Consider the following 18,699-nt stretch of genomic DNA (forward strand, 5'->3'; position numbering starts at 1 on the left):
AGCGTTGAATCGCTCATCAATGCCATATTGGAGGTGGCAGACAGTGGAGCACTTACAAGAAGATGGTAAATATACACAAAAGTGCTGTTTTTTTTACTAACAAATAGAGCAAAAACAAAGTGTTAAACTCAGAAATAAAATATTATAAGCCAACAAGGCATGATCATTTAATTGGAAAACTGCCTACCGTAGTGAGTTACTGACGTAGAAATTCTTAGAGTCAAAGTATGTGATCAGGCTCCATTAAACCAAGTATCAACATGACTGATAAATGGATTTAAGTGACCTTTAACCTGGAGTAATTGTTGCTGCCTGACAGGTTGGCAATAGTATTAAAGAATCTGCTAATCTGTTGGGATTTCCACATAAAGCCATCTGTAACATTTACAGTGGTTGGCCTGCCAGATAAAAATATAGTGAGTGCCTGTTGTGTGGCCAAAATTGCCTTTTTGGTGTTGGGGATCAAGGGAAAATAGGCATACTGGTTCAAAATGATAGCTCGGCAATGGTAGCTCAAATAACCTCTTGTTACAAGCAAAGTACTGTATGCCACATGTCAAATCTTGTAGCAGATAGGCTACTGCAGAAAAAGGCAACACCAAGTGACACTCCTGCCAGTTATAAACTGGAAACTGTGCCCACAGTTTACACATGCTCACCACAAAATGAGGAGTAATAGTTTGGAAAACCTCTTTATATTTTGATTTCAGATGGTAGAGTCAGAATTTGGCATAAACAATGTTAATACGTGGATCCATGAACGGTGTGAACGGTTTAGGATGGTGGCAATGCTATGTTGTGGGATATTTTCTTAGTACACTTTAGCAACAATTGAGCACCACTTAAATTTCACAGACTACCGTGGTATTGTTGCTTACCATGTTCATCTCTTTATGCACCCATTTAGCTAATGATAATCTAATATAAATATTCCTAATGACAGTTTTAGATAACAGCAGTGGCATCTATTAACAAACATTTAGCCGTAACACTTGGTTGTACTAACCAAAGATTTAAGTTATTGCTGTCAAAACTTAGAGGTACCTGGACATTTTTTCAGTTTGGTTGCAATACATGATTTGAGCCACAAAATATCACTGGATGTGAACCATTAGAGTTAAAAAAAGAAAGGAAGCCTAATTCCTTCCAATATATTGAATAGAGTGTTTCACAGAGGAGCTTTCAAATAAAGTTTAAAAGCTGTTATTCTTTTTCCCTCCCAGTTGATCCAGACAGACCACAATAAAGTGCAATGTGCAAAGGCGTGATTAACGTTAATCTCCACTTCAGAGCAAGAGAGAAATCAACTTTTTTTTTTTTTCCCCCACTGATGGTTTACTCTGAGGACTTATCTTTGCTTGTCTTGTTCTGTTCAATTAAAATAAATCAAACCACATGTGCATTCAACAAATCAAAACACTGATCTTTTTTTTTGTTGTTGTTGCTGTAAAACCATACATAAGATAGGGTCAACCCTGAGATTTGTGAGGCCTCATCCTACTGGATGGTAATCACCAGCAGGGGTAGCTGAGGTCAGGCCTGTCAGCATGGATCCCTGGAGAAACTTTGATGGCCAAAAATCCAAACTATTTTTTAAGTCTTCTAAAGGGCCGGGGTCAACCTGGGAATGAGTGTAACACAGGAAACTAATCAGCTAAATGCATGTAGGTGGAGTTGGTGCTTTCTCAGAAGTGGCTGTAAGTGCCTCACATCCAGAGGTTTACCTGACATTAAAGAAGTGTGCACCTCTGATGTGGAGAGGTGAAGACAAACAGAGCTGGAAAAGTGCGTCTGGGTGTCGGAAAACCGCGGCTGCCTGCAGGTGAGCTGTGAATATAAATGTCTGTATGCGTTCGGCAGGAACTGGCAGCAGTGCAGATTTTAATCTCTTCACAGCTGCTATGAGCTTTTCTGAGTTCACACACAGAGACAGGAAAAAAGTCTTTGCTTCAAAGAGGAATGATAATAAAGGAGCTCTCTGACATTTCATGAAACATTTCTTTGGCTAGAGGAGGAGTTTTTGCTGATTTCCATGTTCCCATGGTGCTGACTGCAGACCAGATGTGGAGGAGTGTTGTTGTTTATGAATGAAACAGTGATACTGAAATATAAGCCCCCTGATATTACATGATAATCATTTGCCCTTTTTCTTAAAGGCAATTCATTTTGCAATAACGAAGAATGCAGAACACTGCTCCATAACATCACAGCAGATTATACAGCTTGGAGCAAATATCAATGACTATGCCTGACCATCTTGTTTCACACAAGATGGTCAGGCAGCAACTGAAAGCCACGTTTTTCTGCTGAAACGCTACCATTTCTCTCAAACCATGTAGAAAGTATAGAAGTAAGGGTGTGCTGATGCAGCATTTGTTGTATGTTATTGAATAGAAAATTAATGATTTTTCTCTTATTAGACTTTGATCCACTATTACTGTCCTAAAGATGGTTTTAGCTTGATTTTACTTTGTTGTTTTTGGTTTTCAATGCTGCCAGCTATAGGCTTCATCTCAACATCTGATTTACAAAGCTAATCACACAAATGACATGTTGGCAAAAACACGCTCGTAGAGTTCAGCAGCAGTCAACAATTTGCCCCAATATTTCCACCAGATCACTGTTCTTCTCACTTCGTAATCTAATTATGACTTTTTGCCACAAGAATAAGCGACAAGGTGGGGAAAAAAGAAGCTTTTCACAGTGAGCGAGACAAAATGTGTGTCTTGAACATCAGAGATGCCACTAGCTTTTAAGAAGAGAGTGACTGTTTTGTATCACAAAGAGAACTGGTCTTTATCGTTGAGGTGAATTGTTTCCTCGTTGGCAAATTCACATTAATTCACATTAATTTACATAAACATTAGAAGGTTTTTCTTCTAAATATAAGCATAACAAATTATTTATATATGAGCAAACTTGATCAGTTCTTTGCAGTGGATCAGCAAATTAGAAGGAGGTTAGAACTGCAGTTGTATAATTAATCAGGTCCTCTGGGTGGATATTATTATGCACTTTTGTCTGTCTTTAAATTTCTTCAGATATACTGTATATGATTCTTTTTTTGGAATAAATGTGACAAATCATCAGGCATTATTGGATCTATCATCGTTGTTAGATTCTATTCTGTTCTTCACTAAATATGCTGACGATACTTAGCTATATTTATCCAAAAGTCAACTCAGATATAGATTACAGGAATGTCTGAATATATTAACGCCTGGGTAATATTTATTTTACGCTTTTAAATACAAAATAAAAAAATGTTATGTTTTGACAACTACATAAGAAAAACAACCTTTTTAGTCAGGACAGCACTAATTTGACAAATTTGTATTATCTTTGGTCAGTGGATGTCTTTCAGTTTCCAGAGAACCATCATGTACCAGAGTGAAGAAAAAACAAAAACTGGCTGATGCATCTGTAACTTATAAACTTGACAATTGTAGTTCTCTAATATAAGTAAGAACAGAAATGTAATTCAATAAATCAATATACTGCAAGGAAAAATACCAAGGTCAGATCATAATTAAAATTGCTCTGATTTTAGCTTCTCTTTATATAATCCAGTTATATACAAAATATATAAAAAAATGATTTCACTTATGGTTCTGAAAGATTAAGTTCCATCTTAGATCAGAGAACTAATTGTTTCCCATCTTCCCAGAAGAGCAATTTTCTCTTAGACTGAAAGTTTACTGGTGGTTTGTGGAGCTTCTTAGAGTAAAATGGAAAACAGATCTTTTAGTTATCAGGGTCATCTCCAGTGGAACCAGTTCTATTTATTTATTTATTGCCCATAGCCTAGACTTGAAACCTCACTTTTTGATAATGCTTATTGTTGTAACGACTCAGGTTTGTTTGGGCTACCTCTGTACTTATGTTATTTGGGATGCTGGAGGACATGCTGACCACTTGTCCCTCCTCTGAAGTCTTCTCCATTTATTCATTATTTTCCATTTCATTCGGTTTTAACTTTGTATTCTCTTTGTTTTTCTTTCTGTTAAAAACACTCCTGGATCTGTGCGTCTTTGTGTTGAGCTGTGTCGTTTTCCTGGCATCGAAACCCTAAGGCTGTTAAGGATGGGGTCTGTTCATGCTGATCTTGGTTCTGGCTTTGTTGAAGTTTTCTTACTGTTAAAAGGGGGTAATTTCTTTCAGCCAAGAAGATGGGTGAAATCATTGAGGAAGTTTTCATCGACATAAGGAAAATAACCAAGATTGGGACTGGACAAGGCTCTTTGGCTTATTAAAACTGGAGGGACAGAAGGATGGTAAATGGTACATACTCAGCAAAAACATTCTTACAATTCCCAGACGTTGTCTGGAAACAAGGCCATGCAGCAGTGGAAGCTTTTCTTTGGACTCCTTCAGAACCACTGCATGACCATCGACAAATAAATTCAAGACATCTTCTGACCATTCAGAAATTCTGCTGCTTTTAAAAACTGCACATTTTTAAATATAAATAAGACTCTTTTTGTTCTTGTAATTTTTTTGTGTAGATTTTTCTAATTAAAAAAACAAAAAAAATATTTCAACCATTGTGCTGTTCAGTCTACTGGTTTCTGAAATACATTATAACTGAACAGACTAAATCTGAAAGGTTTTGTTTGGATTTTTTTTTTTTTTTTGTAACTAGGAATTAATCTGGTTTGTGCTATAAAGCACCATGACATATTTATAATAAATTGGTGCTGTATAAATCAAAACTTGTATCATGCACTGATTGTATTTTGTGAAGATCTGTATTTTTCTAAACAAGTGAAACATTCAGAAAAAAATGTTCACTGAGTGATTTCTACACAGATATCATCTTTGTGCAACTTGTGACATGTATTTTACCACAGTTGCAGTGTTTTATACTATAGTTTAACATGGATGTAAAGAAGAATGACAGCTGAGATCTTGCAATTTATAATAAAGATAGAAAAATGGAGAATTTGACACATTTCTATCTCTGACACTCTGTAAACATGTGCCTAAGTTACCTGGGGGTGGGAGTGGGGTGGGGAAAAAAGGGTTCAGTGCTGCCTGCAGATGGACAGATACTGGGAGCTTTCAGCTGTAAGTGTTGAGCTCCACCACTGAGATGGACCTGGCCCCGTTTCTTCACCTCTATACCGAGCAGCGGCCTCCATTTATCAAAGCCGATTCTTGGCTCAGCCGAGTGACACACCAGGACTGCGGCTGTCATCCAGGCCATACATTATGTCAGTTAAAGCTGTTTTTTATTAGCTGGATGATAGATAGTTCTTTAATTGTTTAGTTATTTTTTTTTCTCCTAGTGTGAAAACATGGACTTGAACGTGGGAACGTAAGAACTCTGCTGTTGCTGTGTTTGGAAAGAAAAAAAGGCTATGACAGAGGGAACGTTGGACTTACAACTGATGTGCTGGAGCCCGAAAGGCATTGTTTCTGATAAATAAACACGTTAACCTGAGAGCAGAGGTAAATGAGTCAGTGCCTCGGTGCTTCATGTGATGACAAACCCAAAATGTAAAGCTTTATTTAAAATGTCATCTTCTGGCCTGAAATCCTCAGTTATCATCATGACAATCTACTCATTTGTCAAGAAAAGATAATAAACACTGCCTTCGTCTTCTTCATTTTAACGTTAGAACAACCCGCTCTGAAAGCTCCAACACGGTTTCAGCTATTTCCTTTTCTTGCTGATGGACTTGAAACTACAGGCAGTGTAATACAGTGCCCTGACCGGAGAGATGTATCACATGTTAAAGTCAGAGATGTTGGTTGGGGGGAGCAGTCAAGAGGAACAACTGAGGTAAAGGTGTCTTCAGTTCAGAGGTACCTTACTTTGAAAAATTGTTTAGTATAATTTCGTTCTATTTCTGTAGCGCAATCTCACATCAAATTTCATTTTGAGGGGCTTCACAGGATAAATGAGTAGAAAAATGTAAACGTTGGGTTTGATTTATTGAGTCTGTTTCAGTTTTTTGTTGGTTTGTTGTTTCAGATGAAAACAAAAAAAGTTACCTTGTCCAGAGCAGCTAGACCGGGGTCTTATACACCAGCTGAAAGTGAACACCTGATAGCTGAGCAACTCAGCAGGGCTTTGACAGGCACATCCTAAAATAACAACATTGGACCATCCTCCTGAACCTTATCCAAAATGCACGAGGGATTGTAGTCACCAACAACAGTCAAAGATGGACGTCCTGTTCATCCAGACCCAGGTTACTGACACGGGTTAATATCTCATTTAGAGGAGTTACTGGAGAAAGAATCAGCCAAACTTAGATTGTATGAAATAAATCCTCTATAAAACTAATTGTTACACGGAGTCAGTTTATGTTTAATCATGTTTTACCTTGAGAAAAATGTCTGCTTCCAACAGACCAACCTCTGCATTATGTGCAGATGTCACCAAAGGCTTTAGTTTACTGAGCAGAGCTAAATAAGTACAGCAAATTTGCTCAAAGTCCAAGTCTTTGTGTTTTAATCAGAGTTTTCTGACTTACATGTGTTCTTCTCAGGGGTTTATTTGTTTTCTGGAAAGCTGCAGAAAAACCGCGAAGCCATGTATCAAAAACACACTCGAGAACTTCATAAATTTGACAATCGAAAAAGGCATCCAAGGTGTTTCATGAAAAGTACTGAGGCGGACTGAAATGACCATATTTGACTGTCAAGTATTTCCTACTGGGAGCTACATAACAACCACCTCATCCGCTACAACGTTTAAGAACGATTGCCAAGCAGACAGACTGATGATGGGTCCGCTCATACCGGTAAGTCACATGATGACTGGACATGAAATATGATCCAAGGTACATCTAAAATTAGAACAAAAGAGACGCGTTGTTCTTAACCTCAATGAGTTCACAAAATTAGGTCAGCTCTTTTTAAGTGCTTTGTAGAGTGTTTAATGTACAGTCAAAAGTGAGTACGCGCCTGACTTTTTTTGCGAATATTTTGTAATTTGTTTTCATGGACAAGGATCATAGAAATACTGCCCTATGGCCCAGTTTCCAAATGCGGGTCATGCTCTTCTTCAGTATGGAACATTACATGTCGGCATTCATAGTTACCTCAGTCAACTGTGGCTCCCCACAGCCAGCAGCACTCATGCAGCCCGAATCCATGACACTCCCACCTCCGTGCTTGACGTAATCCTCACAGGATTGCAGCCACACACGCCAGAACCATATTTATAAAATAGATGTATCTTGGCACTATCTCATCAGACCACATGGTTTCAGAGATCCATGTCCTTTATCTGCTTGTCTTCCGGGAAACTGTTTGCAGGCGTATTTGTGCTTCATCTTTAGAAGAGGCTTCTCTCTGGGATGAAAGCCATGCAGACCGATTTGATGCAGTCTGACCACTGACAGGCCAACCCCGCCGCCTTTCAACTTCTGCTGCAATGTGGCAAGGACCCATACATCTATTTTTCCAAACCCAACCTGTGGATATAACTCTGAGCACGGACATACACATTTTTTCATTGACCATGACGAGGCCTGTTCTGAGTGGAACCCGTCCTGTTAAACCGGTGTATGGTCTTAGCCCCCGTGCTGCAGCTCAGTTTCAGGGTGTTGGCAAACGTCTGAGCGTCCAGGCCATGTTTATATAGAGCAACAATCCTTTTCTTTACATCCTCAGAGCTATTTGCCATGAGGTGCCATGTTGAACTTCCAGTGCCCAGTGTTAGAGCGATAGAAGCAAATATAACACATTTTGCTCCCCATTCACACTCGGGTGGGAAGAGGGCTAATTGGGCATGATTTGAAGATCTTGCTGCTTTTTGTTTTTGTTGTTTCATTTCTGTATTGTGAATAATATCCTGATGGACCCCTGTGATAAGAGATGCAGTTTCACCCCAGCTAATGGGGATCTTTATGAATGAATAAATAAATACATTTGTATATTTTCTATCAGGATTGTACTCATATTTGTTATCAGCAGTTTAGAAATGATTGGCTGTGTGTCGTTATTTTGAGAGGACACAAAATTTATTCTGTCATATAAGCTGTACACTGACTGCTTTACATTGCAAAGCAAAGTGGCATATGGTCATTGTCGTCCCATTAAAATATACAGTAAAACATTTGCAAAAATGTGAGAGGTGTACTCTGTTATATATTAAATATGGCATATGACATTTTTGGACAGCTGTGCCGGCACCTCAATTAATTCCTCCTATACCAACAGAATATGGCATTTAACAGCAGCAAACATAAACGGAAATCAATCTGAAAAAAAACTTAAAACATGATTTTAAAATTATTTACTGCAGTTGAACTTCTGGAGACAATCATCATCATTTCCAATGTTTATTTTAGCTTCTTTATCCAGCGTCCATCAAGGCTTAAGGATTATCAGAGTCATATTCTGAGGCTGCACTTCTTGTAGCTAATATCCTCCTTCAATCCAAACTTTATTCCTGGGGATAAACTATATCTGATTGGATAAATATGCTCCACAATCCACATTGCAATTTGCCTAAAGCCTCTTGTCCAGCATACTGTTTACCAAATCTAACAAATCAGCCTGAAATGTACTACTTTGTCTAAGCCCTTCTTATTTCTATTATACTGGATGTCTGTCCTCACAACAACAATAAACATTTTTTAAGCTGCTCTTTTTTTTTAACAATATTTTATAAAAAAAAATCTCTGGATATTTCACTCTAGGTATATTGAGGTCTTGTCCACAATGTGGAGAAGAACTCCAAAAGACGCCGTTGACCGCCCTTGTAGGGTCAATGGAGTTCTAAATCAAAAGCGTGAAGCTTTCAATCAACCAATAAATCTACTTTCACTCCTCACCTATTATCATGAGCTGTAGGAGATCTTGGCATTAGCTGTTGCCACTTGTATTTGGATAAACAGCTGAGGAGAGATGGATAAATCATTAAGATTGGTCTAATTACCTCAAAATTTTCAACATATACAATTATATTCTCGTGTAAGGGTAATCAGAATTAATTAGCATGCTGTATAGTTGCAAAAAAAGAACAACAAAGAACTGTTAACACTCTGCTTCGAAACAGTACCTAAAACAGTACATACACACACACACATATATATATATATATATATATATATATATATATATATATATATGTATTGCTAACCTGAAAATCAATAGAAAGATCCCAAAACTCAATTCCAACTGTAATTCTCTACAGAGCAATGTACAAGACGGAGTATATGAGGAATGTACAGTACCCCACGGTGGCAGAACTACTAATGAGGCGATATTAGACATAGAAACAGGCTTTCAACCAATATGCAGTGATTTGTCAAAAATAATGGCCGGTACATGTCGACAGCACTATAAGATATCTATGTTTATTAGCAAAAATCAGACGATGTAGGGGAGAGTCATGACAAAATCTCAGATTAGGCAATTGTTTTTCAGAAAACCGATCAATATGGATAAACAGATGGCACGCCGTTAGTGTGGGAAACTGGAATTGAATGTTTTTATTTATCAAGAATTAAGACTGATATGGAAAATCCAATTCCTGTCATATTCTTTAAACATCACAGAGTGTTCCTTTTAAACAGTTTCCCTTAATAAGATCCCCCATTGCACCACCGTTTTGTTTCTTTTACTTTTCCTCTGTGCACTCATAAATATGTTCATATTCTCCTCGTAGTTTGTCCAAGCATACGGCAGTTATTTTTCTCCATAGGCCGCTGTGCAGCCGCTACCGGAGTGATGGGAAGCTGCAGAGCAGAGCTGCTTTCCCTCTCAGCTGCTGGAACCAGGCTCATTTGTCTGCTACAGGCTCGGCTTTTGCTCCAATGCTTTCCAGATGTTACAGATGTTATTACCACATTATTGCTGCTGGTAGAGCCCCAACTGTGAAACCAACCACGACAGGCTCAGCATCGGTACAAGCAGTGGAAGTGGAGGGGTTTGAATCCATGTTTCTCTTGGCAAGAGGCCACTGGGGTCTCCAAAGGTTTTCATTGATTTATTTAGGAAATCTGAGAATCCAGTGAGAAGAATATGAGGTTTTTCAGTAGCATGTTAATGCGGCGAGCCCCTCATACTCAGTGAATATGGATCCTCAGAGCAGCATAAATGTGGGGTATTGAACATGTTTTGAGGACAGCCAGTAATCTTTAGCCCAACACACTCTTGTCCCCATCTTTCTGTGAGCATCACTGCATCTTCAACTTCTTCATCTCAGTTTATTTATAAGAAGCCAAACCATAACACAGGTCACCTTAGTGCATTTTGAGGTCTGTCAGTAAAACAATCAATAATATGAGACACTAGGGACCATCTGACCAGAGTCAGACCGATCCACACCCTTTTACAGCTTGTAAAGGGAACAGTATATCCATGACACATGGCGACAACTAAACAGTGCGATGACAGAATTCATGAGATCAAGTTAAAAGTTCATGAAAAGGTATTGAAAGCTGTCTAAAGCTTTTTTATATGTAATGTGGTTTGGCTGCTCTTTGAGATGGTCAAGCATAAACATTCAGCCAAAATGGAAATTAAACTGTATTTTGAAATGATTATGAGGAACAGTAATATTCACATGACAGTTAATGCTCTTTAAGGACATGCTGTTCACATTTATTAATTCACTGAAATGCTGCATACAACCACAAGGTATGACCTTTTTGGTTTCAGTTTGAATTTATAATCTTGTAAAGTTTTTTTTTTTGTTTTGTTTTTTTTGCAAGTAAATGTGAAAAAGACTTCACCATGAAACCGAGGTGTTTGTGAGATGACTGAATTCCTGTTTTTGGAGAAGGTATAGGCACTTCCTTTTCTATGAGGACGACAACAGGTACTTTTAAACAAATTAACATATATATATATGAATAATGACCCCCCACGCCCATTTCAGTTTAGTCCCCGGCTCATAGATGAATGTTTATGTGCTTTATTCTGTCACAAAATACCTGTCTATGGGTGATTTTTAAGTTGCTTACCAGTACTGTCCACATGTTTTCCTATTCCACAAATGGAATGAGAAAACTCTCATGCAAGTTATCCATTTCTTGATGACGGTCCCCCTAAATAAATAAACATAACAAAAATAATGGTATCTGACAGTTCATTTTTATCATTTCATTAAATTTAGACCATGTATGTATGTATGTATGTATGTATGTATGTATGTATGTATGTATGTATGTATGTATGTATGTATGTATGTATAGATAGATAGATAGATAGATAGATAGATAGATAGATAGATAGATAGATAGATAGATAGATAGATAGATAGATAGATAGATAGATTTATTAGGACCTAGTAACTTTTTTATGATTGTTTGAAATATAAGATCTCCAAGTGTTTAAAAATTGAGTTTATATATATATATATATATATATATATATATATATATATATATATATATATATATATATATATATATATATATATATATATATATATATCTCACATTTTTAGAGAGAGAGAGACAGAGAGAGAGAGAGAGAGAGTTCTTGTTTCCGGGTTTCAACGGCAGCTGTCCCCCTGTTGATTCTGGGTAATGAAGTCCCTCCATGTTGTTATTGTCACGTGACGCTAACTTTAGCCGCTACTCGGTAAACAGGCACCAGTGGCTAACATGATGCGGGGAAAGACTGTGATTGTGACCGGAGCGAACAGCGGGATCGGCAAAGCCACTGTAGCGGCAATTGTGAAGCTCCAGGGCCGGGTGATCATGGCTTGTCGGGACCAGGCCAGGGCCGAGGAGGCTGCGCTGGACACTCTGCAGGAGACCGGGGCCGATAGCAGGCTGGTGGTGGTTAAACAGCTGGACCTGGCCTCCCTGGAGTCTGTGCGCTCCTTCTGTGAAGACATTATAAAGGTAAACAGATTTGTTATTGGATTGGAGCCTTCATTTAAATATTTTTATACCGTTTTGTGCCGGAAAAAAATGAATGTTAGTTTAGGCTGCACTGATAATGTTTTTTCATCTAGTGAAATCGTTACAATGTTGTATAGCAATTTTGGCAAGCAGGTTTCCTATTTAAGTTCTTAAACTTAATGTTTTAAATACCTACGGTACTTTATTTATTTATTTTTTTAATTTAAAGTTCGAAATTAAAATTAATGAAAGCTTAAAAAAAGGGCCCCGCTGGAGTTTAAATTAAATTGCATTTAAAAAGTCAGGGTTTCAGCTATTTAAGACACGTTCTATATGTTTAGTAGCCTATAATAACAGAAAATACAGTAGCTGACTTTGAATATTGAGTAGTTTTTATTAGCACAATATAATCCTAATGACAGGCATCAGAAATTCCACTGAGAGGACGAAATGTGGTCAGCTGAGGATTTTCCTAATTATTCCCAAATGACACCTAAACTATGAACTTACTTGGTTGAATAAAATCTGCCACTTTGGTCAAGACCCTAGCTTCTTTTAGATTCAAGACAAAACAATATAAAAACTATGATTTCATTCATTTGCCAAAACAATGTGCATTGTTTAGACACCAGATGCCATAATATCACTGTATTCATTTATTGATATACTGCATTAATATAGCTGCTTTTCTTTAGGATTTAAGTTATCAGATAAGTAATGGACTTATAAAATGAAATTGGTACTTTTGTTTTCCTAAGATTCAGGTATGGTAGTTCTCATAGGTCTGACATACACCTGTAAAACATTTCAGGCCATTTTCAATATTGTTAGTTCCTTAAGACTTAACTTTGGACCGTTCCTTCTGGTGTTTCTTTATGAGTCCCATAGGATTGCTACCCATGGTGTACATTAATTGATTATTTGTTAATCCAAGAATTACACAGATCATCTTTCTCCTGCTGTTACTGTATTCAGCGCTTTGAAAAAGTATTAATACCCCTTAAACCTTTTCACATTTTGTCACGTTACACCTACAAACTCCAGAATATTTAACTAGTATTATACCTACACAAGGTAGTATAATTGCCAAATGAGAGGAAGAGGATACATGGTTTTCAACTATTTTTAAGTACATCTTCCTGCAAAGGCCTCGAAGGTTTATTAGAGAGCATTGGCGAACAAATGAACCACACAATTGCAAATCAATCATATTACGTCCGTCAACCATCCATGAGTCCAAAGACCCATTGCAATTGTTGAGGAGCAGAGGAGAGCCTCTGGTCGGGTGGGAGAAACTGTTAATAGGGCAATTATTAGTCCAAATCACAGTTAGCATAACAGCATTTATATGAGTGCAACATAACAATTGCTGGAGATTGCTTGGGTGCAATATTTAGTGCAATATTATAGGGCTGTGCATAAAAATCGATATAAAGATTAATATCGATATTTTTAAAAACGATTTAATATCGATATTCTGGCTTTCAATATCGATATACCACCCAACCTCTAGGGGGCGTTTTTTTTTTTTTTTTTTTTTTTTTTTTTTTTTTTATTTTTTTTTTTTTTTTTTTTCCAGTGTCCTGTCTAGCAATATGGCAATAGGAATTGATATCTCAATGCCAGATAGAGCTCGACAGATTTTGCTTTTACAAGTGGAGCAAATGGCTTTCGTGCTCCACTTGATTTATGCTTGTAAATAGCTTTATTATGATTCCTGCAAGGAGAATTTCAAATTATATGGACATGACAATGGGAGAGTAAAGGAAGAACAAAAAGTGAAAGAAAAGAAAAAAAAGAGTAGAGGTGAAAGAAAGAGGAGATAAAAGGGAGAGAATGATAAAACCTTCTTTGTCTGCTCCATCACCTGGAAAGAGACACAAAAAGAACAGCACAACCAACAGACATAAAGCAACAGATACACTCGAATAACACCTAGATGCCATTGCTAAATCATATATATTATTATGTAAGCTGACATGTGTAATGTGATATTTGAAAAAAGAAAGTGAAAGAACATAAATAAATAAATTACAAGATTACTGTATATAAGTGAACACTTAATACCTGGGACCCAGCACCTGTGGGAGATGTGAAAGTGCACTAGTTTAGGTGAACATTATCCAGAAATAGCTTGATAGTGATTGTGGAGAACCGAAGACCCTAGGGGGCGTTATTACAGCGCAACCATTACAGTTCACAGCGAAGGAGAGCGAGTGAGACGAATTTGTGGAACGGCCGACAGGATTTTAGAAGCTCCTTTGTCCCTAAAATCAGATGTTTGGGCACATTTTTGGTTTCTGTGACACGTTAAATGCATTGAAGCAAATGCACTTTATTTTCCTGTTAATATGTCTGTGATCAATAAATAGAACATAAACATAATATTTGGCTGATTTTGGTGATTGAATCACTGAGCATTAATTCAAAGTAATAAATATCGATATTGGAATCAAATCAAGCTGAGCTATGTATCGAGAATCGTATCGTATCGTGAGCTGTGTATCGAGAATCGTATCGAATCGGCTCATCCTAGATGATACCCAGCCCTACAATATTACATGTCATCACCATGCATTCAGACGCTGCGTGACTTAACCTGACCAAGACACTAAAGCTCACAGTGAGTGTTCAAGATAATATGATAGAGGAGAGGAACATAAGAGGAAAAAACATGTAAGGTAATCCCAATTGATATTCAACAACAATCCAGCTGTTACATTTTTTTCTAGTGTTGTCCAACCCTATTTTTTAGCTTAATGTGTGGTAGGTAATGAACAATCCACCTCTCTCGGACCACACCATGTCTACCATAAAAGATAGTGGTGGCAGTATCATGCCGTGGTGATGCTGTTCCTTAGCATGGACAGGGAAGCTGGTCAAGATGGATAGGAAGATGGATGAGGCGAAATAAAGGGCAACGCTGGAAGAAAATTGCGATACTGGCGACCTGTCCAGGGTGTACCCCGCCTTTTGCCCATTGACAGCTGGAGATAAGCACCAGCACCCCTCGCGATCCCACAAGGGATAGACGTGGTAGAAAATGGAAGGATGGATGCTGGATGAAAAGCTGTTAGGAGGGTGCAAGAACTGGGGTTTAGAGCTGTTGTTCATAAATATAAGTATTAGAAAGAAACAGTCACAGTTTTACTCTAAAGATAATCAAAAATGTATGTAAGACTTTAAGCCTGATGTTCACAAAATTTGTCCGTTGAGTCTGACTGAGCTTGAGCTGTTCTGCAGTGAGTTTTTGGATCTGCAAAGTACTGACTTAGAAATTAAATAGAAATCACGCATTATATAGAGTTTAATTTATCAAAGAGTACAAAAACTATGCATCTGTGTCCTTCAACTTTGAGCCCCTAACTTGGAGTTTTCTTCTCTGCACTGCTGAACAGGAGGAGCCTCGGCTAGATGTGCTGATCAACAACGCTGGAGTCTACCAGTGTCCCTACACCAAGACGGAGGACGGCTTCGAGATGCAGTTTGGGGTCAACCACCTTGGTCACTTCCTGCTCACCCACCTGCTGCTGGACCTCCTAAAGCGCTCGGCGCCCAGCCGCGTCGTGGTGGTCTCCTCCAAGCTCTACAAGCACGGCGACATTAACTTCGACGACCTGAACAGTGAGAAGTTCTACGACAAGGCCTTTGCCTACAGCCGCAGCAAACTGGCCAACCTGTTGTTCGCCTGCGAGCTGGCCCGTCGCCTGGAGGGCAGCGGGGTGACGGTGAACGCTCTGACCCCGGGGATCGTGAGGACTAACCTGGGAAGGCACGTGCACATTCCGGTGTTAGCGAAGCCCCTTTTTAACCTGCTCTCCTGGGGCTTGTTTAAAAGCCCAGAGGAAGGAGCTCAGACTTCAGTGTACCTGGCCTCCAGCCCAGATGTTGACGGTGTGCAGGGAAAGTGCTTTGCAGATTGCAAGCCCTTGGATCTTCTGCCGAAGGCCACGGATCAGGAAGTGGCGTCTAAACTGTGGGACATCAGTGAAGTCATGGTGGGCATAACCACTTGAGAGCTGTCTGACACTCGCTGTGCAAGGTTTTCACAGCAAAGAAATGACTGAAACTGAAGGAAATGCAGTGCCTTTGTTGCGTTACCGTAACATTTAGTTGTGGTTCTGGGATATCGAGATGTTTTCTGGGATTAGGGAAATGTTTGTATCCATTTACATGCAGATTTGTTTGCAGCATCTTGTTCCCTTTAGCTGTTTAATAAATTCCTAAAACCAGATGTTTCTAATGTGACTGTTGCAACATAACTGAGCTGTAATAATGACAGCCCTCAGAATAAAAGCTGGAGCTGAAGATCTAATGTCCATTATACCAAAACATCGAAGATTTGCTATCAACTCAAAAAAGTGTGAATCTGATACAGAAGAAAGGTGAAGAAACTATTCCTTGCTGATATCATTAAAGCTATTAAGATAAATATCATGTGTTTCATACATTGATGGGAGGGGAAAGAAGGCCAACCCCCTTTTAATTATGGCCTTTTCATGTACATTACCTGATAAAATGCTTTGGTTTTAAAATCATTTCCATCAGTCTAAAAACACACAGCAGATTCCACACTGTTATTTATTAAACAAAAATGAAAAGCCTCATATGTAGTGCCCAGGCCCTGAGTCTGCTAAACAACAAGCCTTCACCACTGTTTCTGACAGTTTGTATCAGCTGCTTGTGCTGAAATGTGTCCTGCATCACAACACTGTTATTTGCAGACATATACACAAACAGAATAAAAATAGTACACAAAGATGAGCATATGATGGCAGTTTCAGGATTGGCTGATGTACAACTGTACAATGGCATTTTTCAATTTAACCTGAGTAAACAGTAAAACCCTGTTCCTTCAACCTGATGGTAACAGTCTGTAGTTATGATTCAGAGTGTTATCCAGCTTAGAGGCATTGTTATTTGCTAATAGCGTTATCTTATTATGGTACGAGTATTTGTAACGTTTCCTGACTGGGTGGCCTACTGAGAGCAAATTTAATCAGAACTCCTAAATATTTGTAGAGCAGTACCTCATTGATGTCTTCACTGTGGATTATAATGGGAACTTTATAACAGATTTCTATTTCTTTAGTATTTATTTTATTGATTTCAGGAGTAACAATTAACTATGCTGTATCTGATTCTCTCCAAACATGGAGCCGCACTTCATGTTTAAACATCTTTACTATAGTCTCATCTGTCCAAAGCACATTGTGGTTCATTCAGATACAACTTTACGAACCTACAGTAGGTTGTGCTGCTAACGCGCTAACTGAGGCCTGAAGATTTTATTTTTATTATTTCTCTGAACTTTTCATGATCTCACCTTGAGGTAAAGCTTCTGGTGTGTCCACTTAAGGGAAGATTAACATATTTTTTAAATGTTTAATACTCGTGAATGATCTTTCTTTCTGTAAAATAATAGGCTTTAAGTGCCTTGGAAGTGGTCTTGTAACCCGTCCCACATGAATCGGCAGCAACAGTTTTGTTTCTCTGTAGTTATTGCTGATCTGTTTTTTTTTTTTTCGTTTTGGGACTGCGTTTCCAAACTTGCATGTTCCAAAGTAGCAAACTGTTCAAACTCCTGTTTTTATAGAGGTAGTCACATTGATGACGGTTGTTTAATCAATACATCTGATCAAGAGAACCTGGCTGCTTCTTTTCTTCTTAAATCCTAGCGAAGCAGCAAGGGTGGACTGACCACTGTTTTTTTTTCACGCAGGTGCACGTAACAGCTTAATTCTCATTTATTTGCTTCATTAACATCCTCCCTCATTTATACACACCCCTGGAGGTTTAGTGAGGTTTTGCCTGTGGAGGGTCGCGTTTCAGATATAACTTTTTCCCCAGCAGGTTAGTTGGCCTTCAGTCAGCCATACCGGTGGCTCCAAAGACCAGTCATTAACTGGGAATGTTTGCTCTCCAAGTCACCCGAAAACAGAACTTTTCTTCTTTACCAAATGGTAGCGAGACCTCCAGGATTCATGGCTTTCCCACCTGTATTGTTCATTAAAACATTTTCTGGATCATTTATGGTGAGCTGGAAAACGAAGTAGAAACACAAAGGCAGCCACTTTATCAACTCCATCTCACACACAATGCTCCCGGGCCACTTTTTAAAGCAGCTCCAGTCTATTTGTTTTACAAATGACTCCAATTAGTGTAATTATAGAATCTGGTGTTCTTAATGGGCACTGTAATATTGATAGGACCTTGAATGCTACTTTAGATCTGAGTATTTCAGTCAGTCTACTTATCCAACACATAATGGATCAATTAAAGGAACATTATGTCCGTTTGGTCCTGAGCTTCTGTTGGACGGCATGCTCAGGTTGTACAGTAACTTTTAGGAAAAAAAAAAGTCTAAATCTTTCAGATTTTGGCAAACAACGCTTCAATAATTAATGTATTTGTATTAACATTTTTCTCTTCTTCTAGTTTAACTTTTTCTGCCGTAATTAGAGGTTTTTCATGCAGAATCTGCTCAAGGATCCAATTAGATTATTATCCTATTTATTGTTAAGTAACTGGAAAACATGAAATGGTCCCTTCGGCTTTGAGGTAAGCCTCTACGTCAGATGGAGGAGTTTAAGTATATTGGATGGATCGGGAGATGGAGAGATGGATCGGGAGCTTGTCTGCAGGAGTGAAGGTGTTGAAAGGAGGGGTTTTGGATTTACTGCTCCATCTGTGTTCCAACACTTACCTATGGTCGTGAGACATATCGTGATTTAAAAAAGTAGTTCCAGAATACAAATGGTAGAAATTAGCTTCCTCTGAGGGATGGCCACACTCTTAGATAAGTTGAGGAGCTTCATCATCCAGGACCACAGAGTACAACTGTTGGTTCTCTGAGTAGAAAGGGGGCAGATGAGATGGTCGT

General features: G+C 38.4%; 1 protein-coding gene across 1 annotated transcript; it reads left to right on the forward strand.

The window, feature by feature from the left end:
- The first annotated feature begins 11,491 nt into the window (after positions 1-11,491).
- LOC105917851 (retinol dehydrogenase 14) lies at positions 11,492-17,460 on the forward strand. The gene is made up of 2 exons (XM_012852783.3): positions 11,492-11,816; positions 15,215-17,460. The coding sequence occupies exons 1-2, from the start codon at positions 11,574-11,576 to the stop codon at positions 15,830-15,832; spliced, it is 861 nt and encodes a 286-aa protein (XP_012708237.2). The 5' UTR covers positions 11,492-11,573; the 3' UTR covers positions 15,833-17,460.
- The last annotated feature ends 1,239 nt before the right edge of the window (positions 17,461-18,699 follow it).

Source organism: Fundulus heteroclitus, unplaced genomic scaffold (genome assembly GCF_011125445.2).
Source record: "Fundulus heteroclitus isolate FHET01 unplaced genomic scaffold, MU-UCD_Fhet_4.1 scaffold_110, whole genome shotgun sequence".
Classification (NCBI taxonomy): domain Eukaryota; kingdom Metazoa; phylum Chordata; class Actinopteri; order Cyprinodontiformes; family Fundulidae; genus Fundulus; species Fundulus heteroclitus.